We start from the raw sequence: 12968 nt of genomic DNA, 5'->3' as shown, positions 1-12968 counted from the left end.
TGGATTAGTGGGCTTTTGACTGCTGCCCAGAACCTTCTGGGTTCGTAAGTTACTTTTGAAAGATCTAAGTGGAAGGAAATTATGAAAAGCAATTTTATTAGCAGAAAACTTAAGTTTGCTACACTAAAAAAAAAAACCCAAAGGACTTAAAGTTTGAAAACCACTCCCTTTGACAAGGAAAGTAGTTGTTTCATCTTTTTAATGAGAAGTTAGTGGATTCCACTTCCCAGATTTTTATGTACTCCCACAGTAACACACTACTTACACTGAAAACCCCACTTCTGAAGTTTATGCTGGTTCTGAAGAGCTGGTTTTCACAAAAACTAAGCTGCGACTTAATTTCTTCCTTTCACATTTGAGGTTTTCCAGGAATTATGTTAATATCCTGGATTATACATTCTTTCAAACAAGGTCCCTGACTGTATCTGACAAGTGCCTAGCACAGCAAGACAAAGTTACTCACTAATGTTACAGCATTTGAGCATATTGTATCACATCCTGCTTGAAATTTAAATGCTAGCATATGACTCAAACACAATAACATCTGATAATAGCCAAGTACAAAAAAATGAAGCCTTTTTCATTGAAGTCCAGGAAAACACAACAGTGGGAAAAAGTGTTGGTGCCCTTCCTCACATTATCTACCCTTCCCGGAGGAGACTGGTTCACTGAACAGAACAAACCTAAGACACACACCATATGTACCAGAAGAGTTATGAAGTTACTTGACTTCCAGCTTGATTTTAGAGGTGCAGAAAAGATCACCGGAAGACACTGAGACAGGATTACAGAAATAGGAAGGGCATTCACCATTAATTTTTTCTGTAATTGTGAAACAAGGGTAGCAAAATGCCTAGCGCAAATACACATTAGAATCTCCGTAGCTAAGGAGAACGTAGGAGTTGACTGAAAGCAAGACACACTTCTGTTTCAACCCACTCCTCCTTAGCTGATTAAGTCAGTGTTTATAACACCAACCCTCCTTAGAAATGAAAAGGGCACTAGGTGAACAAGTCTGACGCCAAACAGCTAACAATCACAGCTACTGTGGGTAGATTTAGTAAATACATAAGCATATTAATGGACTACATTTAACTTCTACTGTTTAGATTCTATCTGATAATTTGTAATCACAAAACCAATAGCTAGGAACACAGTTCAGCACCAATGCAGATCTAAGCTAGAGGGTTCAGGTTACTACACGGAGTCTCAGCTAATAACAACACACAGCAGCTTTACTGGGGCCCTCCGGTGAGCCCTTAATAAAGGAAGACCCTTTTCCTTATTCTTTCATGTTTTTAATGTTAACAGCAAAGTTCTTTCCCTTTTACAAGAACAGTGTACGTGGTACCACTGGTGTCTCAAAGTGACTTTCTGCTCTTTATTCCCAAGCACATGGATTTATACATTTTCTGATTTTTAAATTTCATAGTTAGAGTCAGTAATATGCTTTTTAGTTTTTACAGGACAATAAAATTGCTTGCCAGAAGTTCCCGACTTAAAATTCTACACAGCAGATTGATGTAGGCCTCTTGATCCTTCTCACCACATTTTTGCCAAGTTGGAGTATAAAATAGCTGTTCTACTAATTGCACCCAGGGATTTGCATCCAATATCCAGATAGACTACTAAAGCTGACTCCATTTTCCCTTTGATCTTGCGTATTCTGTTGCTTGAAAGAATACAGACAGGTGATGGAAAATGCTGGAGCTATTGCAAGTACAACTGCTCAAAGACCAATTAACACCAAAAAACCCCAAATGAACAAGAAGCCAAAATGGAACTAAACCCACAACAGCTGGTGGTCATCAAGGCAGTTTTCCCAGAGGGCAGAAGACTGTTACTAATAGGATGGAAATACAAAATTTACTGAGACCAACTGTAACCACTGATAACATATATTGAGAAGTGCCTCATTTCTCACATTTTCTGCAGAGTGAGAGTGAAGCTGGACAGCAATCTTAACTTTTATGGGGGGGGGTGGGGGGTGCGTGTGTGTGGAAGTGGGCACTGAAACATAGTCCCACTGAACAATTAGTACCAGGAGCTGACTTTACCATAATGCTATTTTCATCACATTTAAAAATAACATTCAAGTGATTCTACCCATAGAAATATGTTATTTCTCAGAGTTTAATCAATGTAGTATAGTTTATTAGGAATTGCCCACTGAGATTCCCTACATTTTAAATTATTCCAATTACTGCAGAACCTGGATGCTAGAACCCCCAACAGAAGATTAAATGAAGCTGTATGTTCTCCCTTTACAACAGCAGAGGTTTTGAGATGTTTCAATCACATTACATAAACTTACATTCCTCTGCTAACACAAAACACACACTCTTGCCACAGGAGACAAATAATTCTTATGCTGTTTCCAGCCAATGATTTTAACTTCAAATCCAGAGTAAACATAACCTCTTCAGAGCTGGGAACATGTTTGTGTGCAAGAACCACCCGCTGCATTACAGTGGTAACACCACCTACTAAAATCATGGCACATACTGAACAGACACATGCACAAGGGCCATTATGTTCTTTGACACAGTGCTGAAAGAATGGTCAGTATCAAAAGTTTGGAGACATTGAAAAGTCAGGATTTTTTTACACTATCACCAAATAATATATACAGAGAGGTAGAAAAGCTGTTTTTATTAAGTGATGGTTCATTTGCAGCTCATTCATGTCCCTCGAGAAGTAAGGGACTCCAAGAACCAAGAAGAGCTGTTCAAAAGCACAAGCATAAGTTATCGTGCATTTATTTATTATCTGATTTACAATATAGATGAAGCAACAGTGCTAAACAGAACAATTTATCATTCTGCCTGGGCATTTGTTTTAAATGTGGTTCTTTCAGTGCCTTGGTGATGGTCTTCCAGAAGATGGCTGAGGCTGCCTGAATTTTGAGAGAACCACAACAGAATCAACAAAGGTATAAATGTTGTATTCATGATGCTGAAGGTTCTTGTAGGTAGAATTATCAAATTCTTCTGGAGCAGGCTCAGCAGCTGCTGTGGTCTCTGTGAAAACAAACAGTAACTGGTGACTATAAGGATGCCACACCAGAGGGTAATATTCTTAATTACTGAGCCAACCTTCATATACTGTCAGATCTCTCATCCAGTCAACATTAAAAAGAAAAAAAAAAAGGGAGCAACTATAACAAAACAACTATTAAAAAAAGTCAGCAACTGTAAGTTTACTAAGTTCTGCTGGTACTTTGTCTGATCCTAAAGCAACACATTAGTATGCAGCAGGGGAACAGGAATCAGTACAAGTCATCTAATACAGGACAGATTTCAAATCCAAACTACCACCTAATGCTGCGGGAGGATAGGGCAGAACATTTCATTTATATTTTGAAGACATATGTCTGCATTTCCTGGCTTTTTCATGGTTGCCTTGGTTTTCACTCCACCCAGAACAGTAGGTGACATTCTTAGCAAGCCAGGAGAGGCAAAGAAGCAGTAGAAATTATATATCATCATGTCAGACCACAAGATATAGCCATTAGAACTACTTTACAGATTGAATTTTTTCCATGGGGAGAAGTGATGGAATTATTGAGATCTCCACAGTTTAATTTCAAATGTGGTTATACTGAACAGTAATATATCAAGGGCCTTTGATATAAATTTCCTTTCTTCTAAATATAATCTTCTAAACTTTTTATCAGCTCTTCTTCCTAAAAGAATAACCTAATAAAGTTATTCAGAAATCCTTACTTCACATTAAAGCCAACATTAATTCTTACACTTTTAGAATATTATGCAAATTTAGGCAGTGCCATTTACATAAAAGGTTCCTGGTACAGGCTGATTTTACAACCAAGGAAATTGCAAGAAATAAAGCTTTACTCCCAATATTAATTTATTCTCATATACCCAGAGTTTTAACAATAAGCAAGACAGAAGTATAATCTAGCAAAAAGCTTCATCATATACATTTCTATGTAGTGGTTTAGGTTATATCGTATTAAGCTTCTTTTTATAATACGACTGTCTACAATAAAAATACAAGAACTCCAGCAACTGAACACCAGAATTTCCCTTTAATTATAACATAATTATTGCAATGTAATGCTATCAGTTTAAGAGCACATATCCGTAACATTTAGCAAGACTTGCTTATAAAACGCAATGTAGTAAGCCATGGTTTCAGCAAAACACACACAACCTATGAAAGGAATATCCCGGTGACTACTGCTCAGTTCCTACAACTCATAGGACACAACACTACAGATATAAAAGGCAGATGATGCAGTTCTTGCTGCAAACGGCCCCAAGAACAGGCAAGCGTAGGCAAGCGTACATTCAACCTGCAAGAGACAGTTGTTCCAAATTAAGAGACAGATGCTCAGGAAGAAAAGCAGATGGAGTGTCATTTTTCCTGCCCAAATACACTGTACTTGGCTTCTCGAAGGAAAAATTTATCTCCGAGTTCATCCTCCCCATACTTCAGACTTCATCTATGCTTCCTCTCTTACAGAGCAAGCATTTCACAGGATGTTCTTCCGAAATGAATCAGAGGTATATTTCTAAGTTACCATGCTACTATTTTGCTACTTACTTAGCAGTTAAAGTCAGCAGTTTTTGCTGACTGCTTAGCATGCCTGCTCTACAAAGTGGATGACATCACCTTAACATCCAGGTTTGTAACAGGAAAAATTGCTTTTACATCTTCAGTGTGCCGTCTGCAGATGAACAAAAGAACACAGGAGCAGGACAGAAGTACAGATTACAGAAGGTATTATCATTAACTGTGAACACTAAACATGGAAAAGCAGTAGCTGTTCTGAAAGAAAGCCTCCAAAGGAAGAGAGAACAACATACGCCTGGAGATACCAGTGATGCCGCTGAACACAGTGTAGCCAGGTTTGACTCTTTGCTACCCCCTGGCACTCAAAGACATTTCACCAGCAGTAGAGGGGTGTGAACTTGCCTGTACTAACCCCCACCTCTCCTACAGCCACTGCAGCAGAGTCCTCTAGCGGGGGCGCAGCACGTACCCAACAGAAACTTTCCTGCTGTCACAGCCTGACCAACTCCACAGAGCAAGAGGAGCTCAACAGCAAAAGTGCCGTTTTCAGCAAAGCCAGGTCCTACCCAAAAGGGTTTTGCTGGTGTGGTTATGACGATGATGGGTCTGAGGCACAGTGGTACTATTGCCCCATCAATACAGATCTGCAGGAAACGTTTGTCACATGGTCTTAACCTTATTCTGGATTTACAGCGTCAGAGTAGGGGAGGCCGTTTAATAGATCTTTGATGCGTCTTCACCTTGAATCATTAGCACGTTTTAAGACCAAGTCCTCCCTCTCATACTTGAAGTTAACTGAACTCATTTTTGGGGTCTTCATATCAGCTTCAACGTGGAAAAAAAAAATTAAAAAATGCTTGAGCATCTAGAAGTCCACTGTGGATGAATGGGGAGAAAAGCATTATCTGTGAATAACCACAAATACCCTTTCCCAATTTTTTTTTTTTTTTTAAAGAAAGCTTATGCTGCTAACTGCAAGGAGGAACAAGTAAATGAAAATGTCACTTGCAAACAGTGCTGCATTTTACCATTTGAGTTGCAGTCAGGGAGGAAGGTAAGCTTAGCTTCCAACTCTTAAAACAGATCAAATTATGAGCTGACTAACCCCTTAAAACAGAAGGCAGGTCTTTTACTCAGCACTGTATTCTGGAAACTGATGTACAAAAGCAATTATTTGTCACTTAACCTGGTTAGACACTTCACAGAGTCACAGAATGGTTGAGGTTGGAAGATACCTCTGGAAGTCATCTGGTCCAACCCCAAATGCCCAAGAAGGGTCAGCTAGAGCAGGCTGCCCAGGACCATGTCCAGACAGCTTCTGAATGTCTCCAAGGATGGAGACTCCACCACCTCTCTGGGCAACTTGTGCCAGTCCTCCATCACCCTCACAGTAAAAAAAAAAAAAAAAAAAAAAAAAGTGTTTAAGTTGTTCAGGCAAAACCCTGTATTTCAGTTTGTACCTACTGCCTCTTGTCCTATCACTGGGTACCACTGAAAAGAGTCTTACCTCCACCTTCTTCCCACTTTCCCTTCAGCTATTTACGTACATTGATGAGATCCCCCCTGAGCCTTCTCTTCTCCAGGCTGAACAGTCCCAGCTCTCTCAGCCTTTCCTCACAAGAGAGGTACTGTAGTCCGTCATCGTAGTGGCACTTCGCTGGACTCTCTCCAGTAGCTCCACATCTCTCTTGTACTGTGAAGCCCGGAACTGAACAGAGCACTCCAGGTGCATCTCACCAGGGAAGGATCACCTCCCTCAGCCTGCTTGCCACATTCCTCCTAATGCAGCCCAGGTTACCATTGGTGGCATTTGCTGCAAGGGCACATTGCTGACTCATGTTCAACCTGCTGTCCACCTAGACCCCCAGGGCCTTTTCTGCAAGGGTATCACTTGAAGGATGACATCCAAGCAGCTTTACAATTATGCTGCTTTTACTTCCAAGTAGGCAAATCCTTTAATTCAAAGCAGCAACCAGAAGGGGGGTCTTAAGAATAGTATGCTGCCTAAGTTGAAAGGCAAGAATGGTAAGCTGCCACAGATCAGGACAGAGGGGCATTTGCTATTGAAATACATAGAATGAGATCAGTATGTAAATTAACAGGTCTGGTAGTAAATAAGAAGGGTAAGTTAGATAGTGAAGTATAGCTAGGGAGGTGATTATATGGTGCACAATGCTCTTAAAACATATCACTGTCTCCTCCCCAACTCACTATAAAAACTGGGTTATAAGGTCAACTCTGTGCTACTTCAACATGACTCGCTTACAACCTACCAATCTCAGAATCAATATCTGTTTCTGGCATTACATTATGATTTCTTGCAGTCTACAGAAATCTGAAACACTGCAAGATTTAAAAAAAAAGGCAAAAGACAGCAGGATTTAAGCAAAAGTCACATGGCATCAAATTTGGCTCAGGAGAAAGGCAGCTACCAAATCCTTCCAAGAAAAGACAAGAGGGGAAAACAAGTTTTGTCATACAAAACCCATGATTTTGCTCACAGTGGAAACAATCTTGTTTTCATTTTATAAGTAACTGGTTTATGAAACTATACATACAGTGAAATGAAGAGCGCTTCATTTCACAGCATAACTGGAAACTGAGTATTACTGAGCACTTATAACAATTAGCAATGAACAAGAATTTATCTTCCAGCAAGTCACTGCTACATGGTTAGCTTCAGTATAAAGATCAGAGAATCACGAACAGAGAAGATTCGGAAACCCTTTAAAAAAAAGTTAAACCCTACCCCGATGAATCAACACAGTTCAAACAATTTAAAGTTGTACCCTCTATCGTGCTGCTTTCTCCAGCCTGGACTCCTGCTTCCTGAATGGTCTCCTCCTTTGCTGTAGTGCTCATCACCAACATTGTGCTTTCAGAAGTCTCTTCTTCTAGTTTAGGAGCAGTTACTTCTTCTGCTTCTGATTCCTGTGCCTCCTTCACCTTTTTTTCTTCTTCTCTGGATACCAGTTTTTGCTTTTTGTCTTCCTGAGTCACCAATGAAGCTTTCAGCTGAATAGCTGCTACTTGGGTTCCAATGGACTTTTCCTCCAAATAATCAGATTTATGAGTGACATCAGTCAGGTCTTGGCTTTCAACCACGTGTGGTTCTAAGACCAGCTTCTGCCGATCTGCTTCTTTTGGAGCCGATTTTACTTTGGGGTCTCTTGCTTTGGATTTTAATGTTTCATGGCTGACTGATGTTTTAGAAAACGCAACCTGCTTGATAGGAGACACATCAGTTTCTGTTTTGCATGGCTTCTTCTTAGCTACATATTCTTTGTGAGATTTCTGGGACAAGTTCTCTTTTGCTAGCATTGATGCCTTTACTGCTATGTTCTCAGAAAAGATGGAATCTCGTCTAGGAAACTCAACTTTGGTTTTAATGGCAACTTCTGAATCATCATTATCATAATTTTCTTCCTCAGAATCTGAGCCAGAATCTGAATCTGAGCTGGATGAAGACGAAGTTTCTTCCTCAGCTAACTCTTTCCTCAAGCCTCCTTCTGTTGCAGGTGTACTGAGGCTTTCCTCCTCAAGGGAAGAAACAACTACTCGCTGAGGAAATGCAACCACAGTTTTTCTTGACATGAACATCCTCATGTCTTCAGCAGAAGGTTTTGAAGCTTCCTCGAGGTTAGTACTAGATACGCTCTCACCTTTGTTTGAAGATGCAAGGAGAGAGCTAGAAGACAACATTTTAGGAAATTCAACTGGTGCCTTGACGGCTAGCAGCTTCGTGCTTCCCTGTGGTGCCACTACATCTAGGAAATGGCATAAAGAGGATTATCATCATTACATCCGACACCGCTGCTAATTAATGATCTTAGTCACACAATTTTAACTTTCTCAGATAATCTGGTACAAAAGGCAAATTGAAAGAAGTTATTATACCAAACACAGGCATTACAAAGCAGGAAGTTTAAAGACATTTTAAGTGAAAGAATTTAGAGTTCTAGTTAGCACTTAACAGTTTTTGCTGCTGCGATGCTGAAACTCATGAGATAATGCCTTTTGCTCCTTGCTTTGCCAGACTCCTCGCAAGAGCTGTTTTTCTCTGTGCTTCAATTCTGCATCACTGAAAATGGTTTACAGACGCCTTCCTATCTCAGATGACCATTAAGATAGCTTGTTAGCTGAGCTCTTCAAATACGCTGCTAGAGAGATAATATTTGTCTATGAACAAGCCAGCGAAGTAGAAGACACACTAAACAGACATAGCAATAGCCAGCCTCTTGCAATAGTTATCTTTAAAGCAGTAGGGAGGGATGGCTCCCAAGAGACAAAGTAGCAGAATAAGAGATACCCGAAGCCATACATGAAAGTATTACTTGTTCATGCGTCCATGTGACCTACCAACTGAATTGTGTCTAACACAGTTTAACACTATTTCCCCAAGACCTTATCTCCTCCAGTCTTCACTGTCTCCACTTCCTATTTTTGGTTTAAGACCTCTTTAGAAAAAAAGTCTTAGAAAATCTCCTAATGCTTCATGTTAGCCTGCCTTTATTTCTTCTCCCTTATGTATACTTTCATTAAGCTAAATTCTCCAGACAAGGAGCCAACAGTTGAAGAGAAAGCAGCAACTTTCACGCCCTCTCAGAGAGTACCAAATACCCCTTGGATGCTTGTGCCAATGATATACTCAAGAGGCTGATCAACAGCAAATACTCTTGTGGTTAGAGAAAACAGGAGGAAGAGAGGACTGGGAGCACATTAAGAAGATACACCACTGCTGAAATTTGCTATAGCAAAGCCAATTCCATTATAAGTTGCACCACTTCCAACCAGCAGTGTAATTCAACATATTTCCAGTCTACTGTGCAGATTTATCTACACAGTTTGGAAACCCAGATCTACTTTACAAGACCATAAACTAGATGCAGTTTTTCCCCTTACTAGTATTTTACAGTAATACCTTGTATGATCCAAGGAGTTATTGTAATTAGTTCTGAATAGAAGCATGTCTTTAGCAATGTCCAAATGAAAACATCACAGAAGAGATAGACGCATGAAATTAAAAGCAAAGTATTTAAGAAAGAAATACAGAGTTCTTAACATAAGTACAAATGAAAAAAATATCAGTTTACTATACATGTAATACTTTTGAATAATTTCAGACACATACTTCTCTCTGCCAAATGGAAGGTGCAGGGCAGGGAGGGAGGGAGGGCAGGGGGGAAGTAGGAGGATGGGCAGCCACCTTTGAAAGAAGCCTGACTCCCTGCACAGACTGACGCAGCCAAACAGCAGCCTGTGGAAACTAATACGTGAGGAAACATCACTCAAGATTGAAGAGTTCTTCAAAGAAGCATACAGGAAGGTTAAACTAACACAAGAATGCTCAAAGGGATGACAGACAAGTGAAAGCTGAGCAAAAGCTGAAGGGGTATTAAGACATCCTAAGAAACCAACACAGCAGGTATCATTCAACTTGACCATTATTTAACAGTAGGTGTTACTGGAAAAATAATAGTAAACAGTAATATTTGGATATGTGAAAAAGATACACGTTTCAGCTTTTAATCAGAAAGTCTAATACAACTGGTACAGACACTTTAATTAGGGTACTTCAAACTTTTTACCACCTGATCTGTATTTGCATCGCTTTGCCAAAAGAACAGTACCTCTGAATCAGTAACAAGAATATTATTCCCAAATGCATTCTTACTGATGCTTGTACCATCAGTATCATTATCGGAACGTGTTTAAAACATGTTCCCACTCAGAAAGGTGGCATGCAGAAATTACAGGTCTATTCCCCATCACTGACTTTGTAAGTAAATATGACCATTTTATCAAAGCAAAGAAAATTTGCACACTCTGTTCCAGCTGGAATCTGAAAAAGACAGTTGCATCCTATACACCTTAACTAACCTTAACCATCTGCAGGGGAAGCAGCTGGCTGAAAGAGGTGGTGTAAGAGGTCTCTTGACACCTTCTAAAATCAGAGCTGCAGGACAATGAATCTAGAAACTGATGCTAAAGTACATCTCAAATACGCTTAAAATAATGCAAAAAAAAAATTATAATAAAAAGTGATTTGTTGTTCGATCAAGCTTATATCAATCTATGCAGCAAAGGCTTTCTTAATGGAACAACCAAGCTTTTATTCGCCTTGGCATTTAAGAAGCTAACATTAGAAGCCAGAAGTCTGCACTGAACTACTCTTTCAGTGATCTTTTCAACAGCTGTCAACAAGTCTGACCACTCCTACATATGGTCCCATGGAGCTTTGCTGTTTAAGCACCTGGATCTCAAATTTGGGATGGGAATCCTACTCACTGAATCAGTGAGCCTCTGTTTACAAACAGCATCTTGCACAAGATATCCCTCTTTGAAATTTGTATTCATGTTTTGACTTTGGTCAGGGACAGAAAGGGGTTCAAATACTTCTGAATGTCAAATGCACTGCAGCATCCAAACCCAGGTCCATGTACTGCCTTGCTTGCAAACCTATGGGGCAAGAAGCATTGTAACTAAATTTAACACAACAGGGCCGTGGCAGTTTTCTGCAGCTTCTCGACACTGTTGCCTGGAGCAGATACTCAGATCTTGCAAGTCTTTCTCTCTTTCTGTAAAATGGGATGCTTTTTGACCCTCATAAACCAAACATTTCAAAAGACAAGGGGGAACATCTGAAGGTCAAAACCAGATTTTGCACCTCATTAAAAAAAGTAACTTGCTACACTAATTTCCATCAAATTTCAGGCAACTTGCAAAGCTTCTTTAAATTAAGACAAATGTAACAATAGCTCTCCTTAAGTCTGGTTAAGCATCACAGCAGCTAACACATTAAGGTGAAGGTAAACAGGAAAGAAGCGTCAAGCTCATAGCACGGCCTATGAATATAAATAGATCCCACGCAGACCCATTCCTACCAGACCTTTACTTTTAGTTTTCTTACTACGCAGGGCGTTTGAAGAGAAATCCTTGTTTACATGGTGATGACCTTTCACTTTCTTGGCTTACATAGCAAGGACGTGGCCATGAGCATTCCTAAGCTCTTCTTGCCTATTTCATGACAACCAGAGGAACTTGAACTTCAGACGGATACTGCCCGGTCCGATGGGCAGATAAACTTTTATGGTCAGGGTACAGAAACCTCCCGAGGCTGGCAGGCTGCAGGGGAATGCGGTTAGCTACCCTGCTGGTTTAGCACCAGAGAAGGAAGCTCTCCTACAAACAGCTGTACACCCATTTGCTTTTATTTACACCGCTGAGGACGAAACAAGCATCTTACTCGTTGGCGGCGGCATCCCGGAGCCCACCGGCCTGGTGCAGAGCGCTGCGGAAGGGGCCGTCCCTCGCAGCCCCCGGGCCTCCAGCCGCAACACCTGCAAGGCACCGTATAAAGGAAATTAACGAAGCCGGACAAAACTGATCCCCGCGGCACAAGGAGCCCCGGGGGTGCCGGTGCCAGCGCCGGCCCGCGACGCTCACGGCGCATGCGCGAAAACGCTTGAACGGGCTCAGCAGGCGGGACTGCCGTTCTGCCCTGCGCATGCGCATCTCCTCTCCCCCGGGCCCGTTGCGCAGCTGCCGGCCGCCCCGCCTCAGGCGAGGCGGCCGGCAGCTGCGCAACGGGCCCGGGGGAGAGGAGGTGACCGGCCGGCTACGTGCCACCGAGAGAAACCGAGCAACCGCGCAGGGGTAGGGGTGGCCCCAGGAGCTCCTCCCTGCCCCTCTCCCCCCCATCCGGCGCCCACCCTGCCCGTTACCTTGCGGGTCGCCGCCCGGCCGCAGCCCAGCAGCGAGGGAGCGGCCATCTTGGCGTGGGCCGGGACGGTGCTGCGCGAACGGCGGGGCGACTCCGCCCCCCCCCCGCGCCGGTGGGCGGGGCCTAAGCGATGAGGCTCCGCCCCCGTCCGGTGGCGGGCGCCGGTTAATTGTACGCCAGCGGCGTTGGAAGTGAAGTAGCAAGTTTCTGTCTTCTGAGCGGGGCTTGTGAGTTACCGCTTCAAACGCTTAGGGCAGAAAAACCGAGTTATTTTAACACAGAATCACCGCTTTTAAGTTAAGAGCGGCCATTTATATTGTCTGTTATCTGCAGCTTGCGCACCCAGTAATCCTGCGTAATGCGGCTATTGAAGATGACGTCATCATGCTGCCGTGCTCTCTGTTCAGACCGCGCCAGCGGGGCACAACGAAGCTGCCGCCCGAAGCGCGGCCCCATCGACCCCCCCACCACGGCGCCAGGCGGGCCGCATAACCCAAACCCTGACGCGCACGGGAAGGCCTGCGCTACGCCTCAGGGGAGGGCTGCGCGTCCCGGAGGTCCGCCCGCCGCTCATTCCCCTCGGCAGCCCTCCGGCCTCGGGGAAGGCTGCCGCCTCCGCACGGGCGGGAGGCAGGCGGGGCGCCGGGCCCTTCCGGAGGCGGGCGGTGTTTCCCAGCGCCCGCCGTGACCCGCCGCGGGACAGACG

At 42.8% G+C, this 12968-nt stretch overlaps 1 protein-coding gene across 2 annotated transcripts; it reads right to left on the bottom strand.

Moving 5' to 3' along the window:
* Positions 1-2631: 2631 nt before the first annotated feature.
* NDUFV3 (NADH:ubiquinone oxidoreductase subunit V3) lies at positions 2632-12959 on the bottom strand. 2 transcript variants are annotated; one of them, XM_072847133.1, is made up of 4 exons: positions 12264-12959; positions 11786-11879; positions 7329-8306; positions 2632-3020 (listed from the first exon to the last, which is right to left on the bottom strand). In XM_072847133.1, exons 1-4 carry the CDS (start codon positions 12309-12311, stop codon positions 2854-2856), a joined length of 1287 nt encoding a protein of 428 aa, XP_072703234.1. In that variant the 5' UTR covers positions 12312-12959; the 3' UTR covers positions 2632-2853. The 2 variants fall into 2 exon arrangements, with proteins under 2 accessions (XP_072703234.1, XP_072703243.1); XM_072847142.1 differs by lacking the exon at positions 7329-8306 and having other exon boundaries at positions 12264-12486.
* Positions 12960-12968: the final 9 nt, after the last annotated feature.

This window comes from Ciconia boyciana, chromosome 1 (assembly GCF_034638445.1).
Source record: "Ciconia boyciana chromosome 1, ASM3463844v1, whole genome shotgun sequence".
NCBI classification, from domain to species: Eukaryota; Metazoa; Chordata; class Aves; order Ciconiiformes; family Ciconiidae; genus Ciconia; species Ciconia boyciana.
This window is presented reverse-complemented; position numbering and strand designations above follow the sequence as displayed.

Coding starts and splice junctions, on each gene's coding strand:
- NDUFV3 (XM_072847133.1), bottom strand. CDS start 12,311: ATGGCCGCTCCCTCGCTGCTGGGCTGCGGCCGGGCGGCGACCCGCAAG. Junction 8,307..11,785: donor CGGGATGCCGCCGCCAACGA/GTAAGATGCTTG, acceptor GCCATTTCCTAG/ATGTAGTGGCACCACAGGGA. Junction 3,021..7,328: donor AGAAAGCAGCACGATAGAGG/GTACAACTTTAA, acceptor TTGTTTTCACAG/AGACCACAGCAGCTGCTGAG.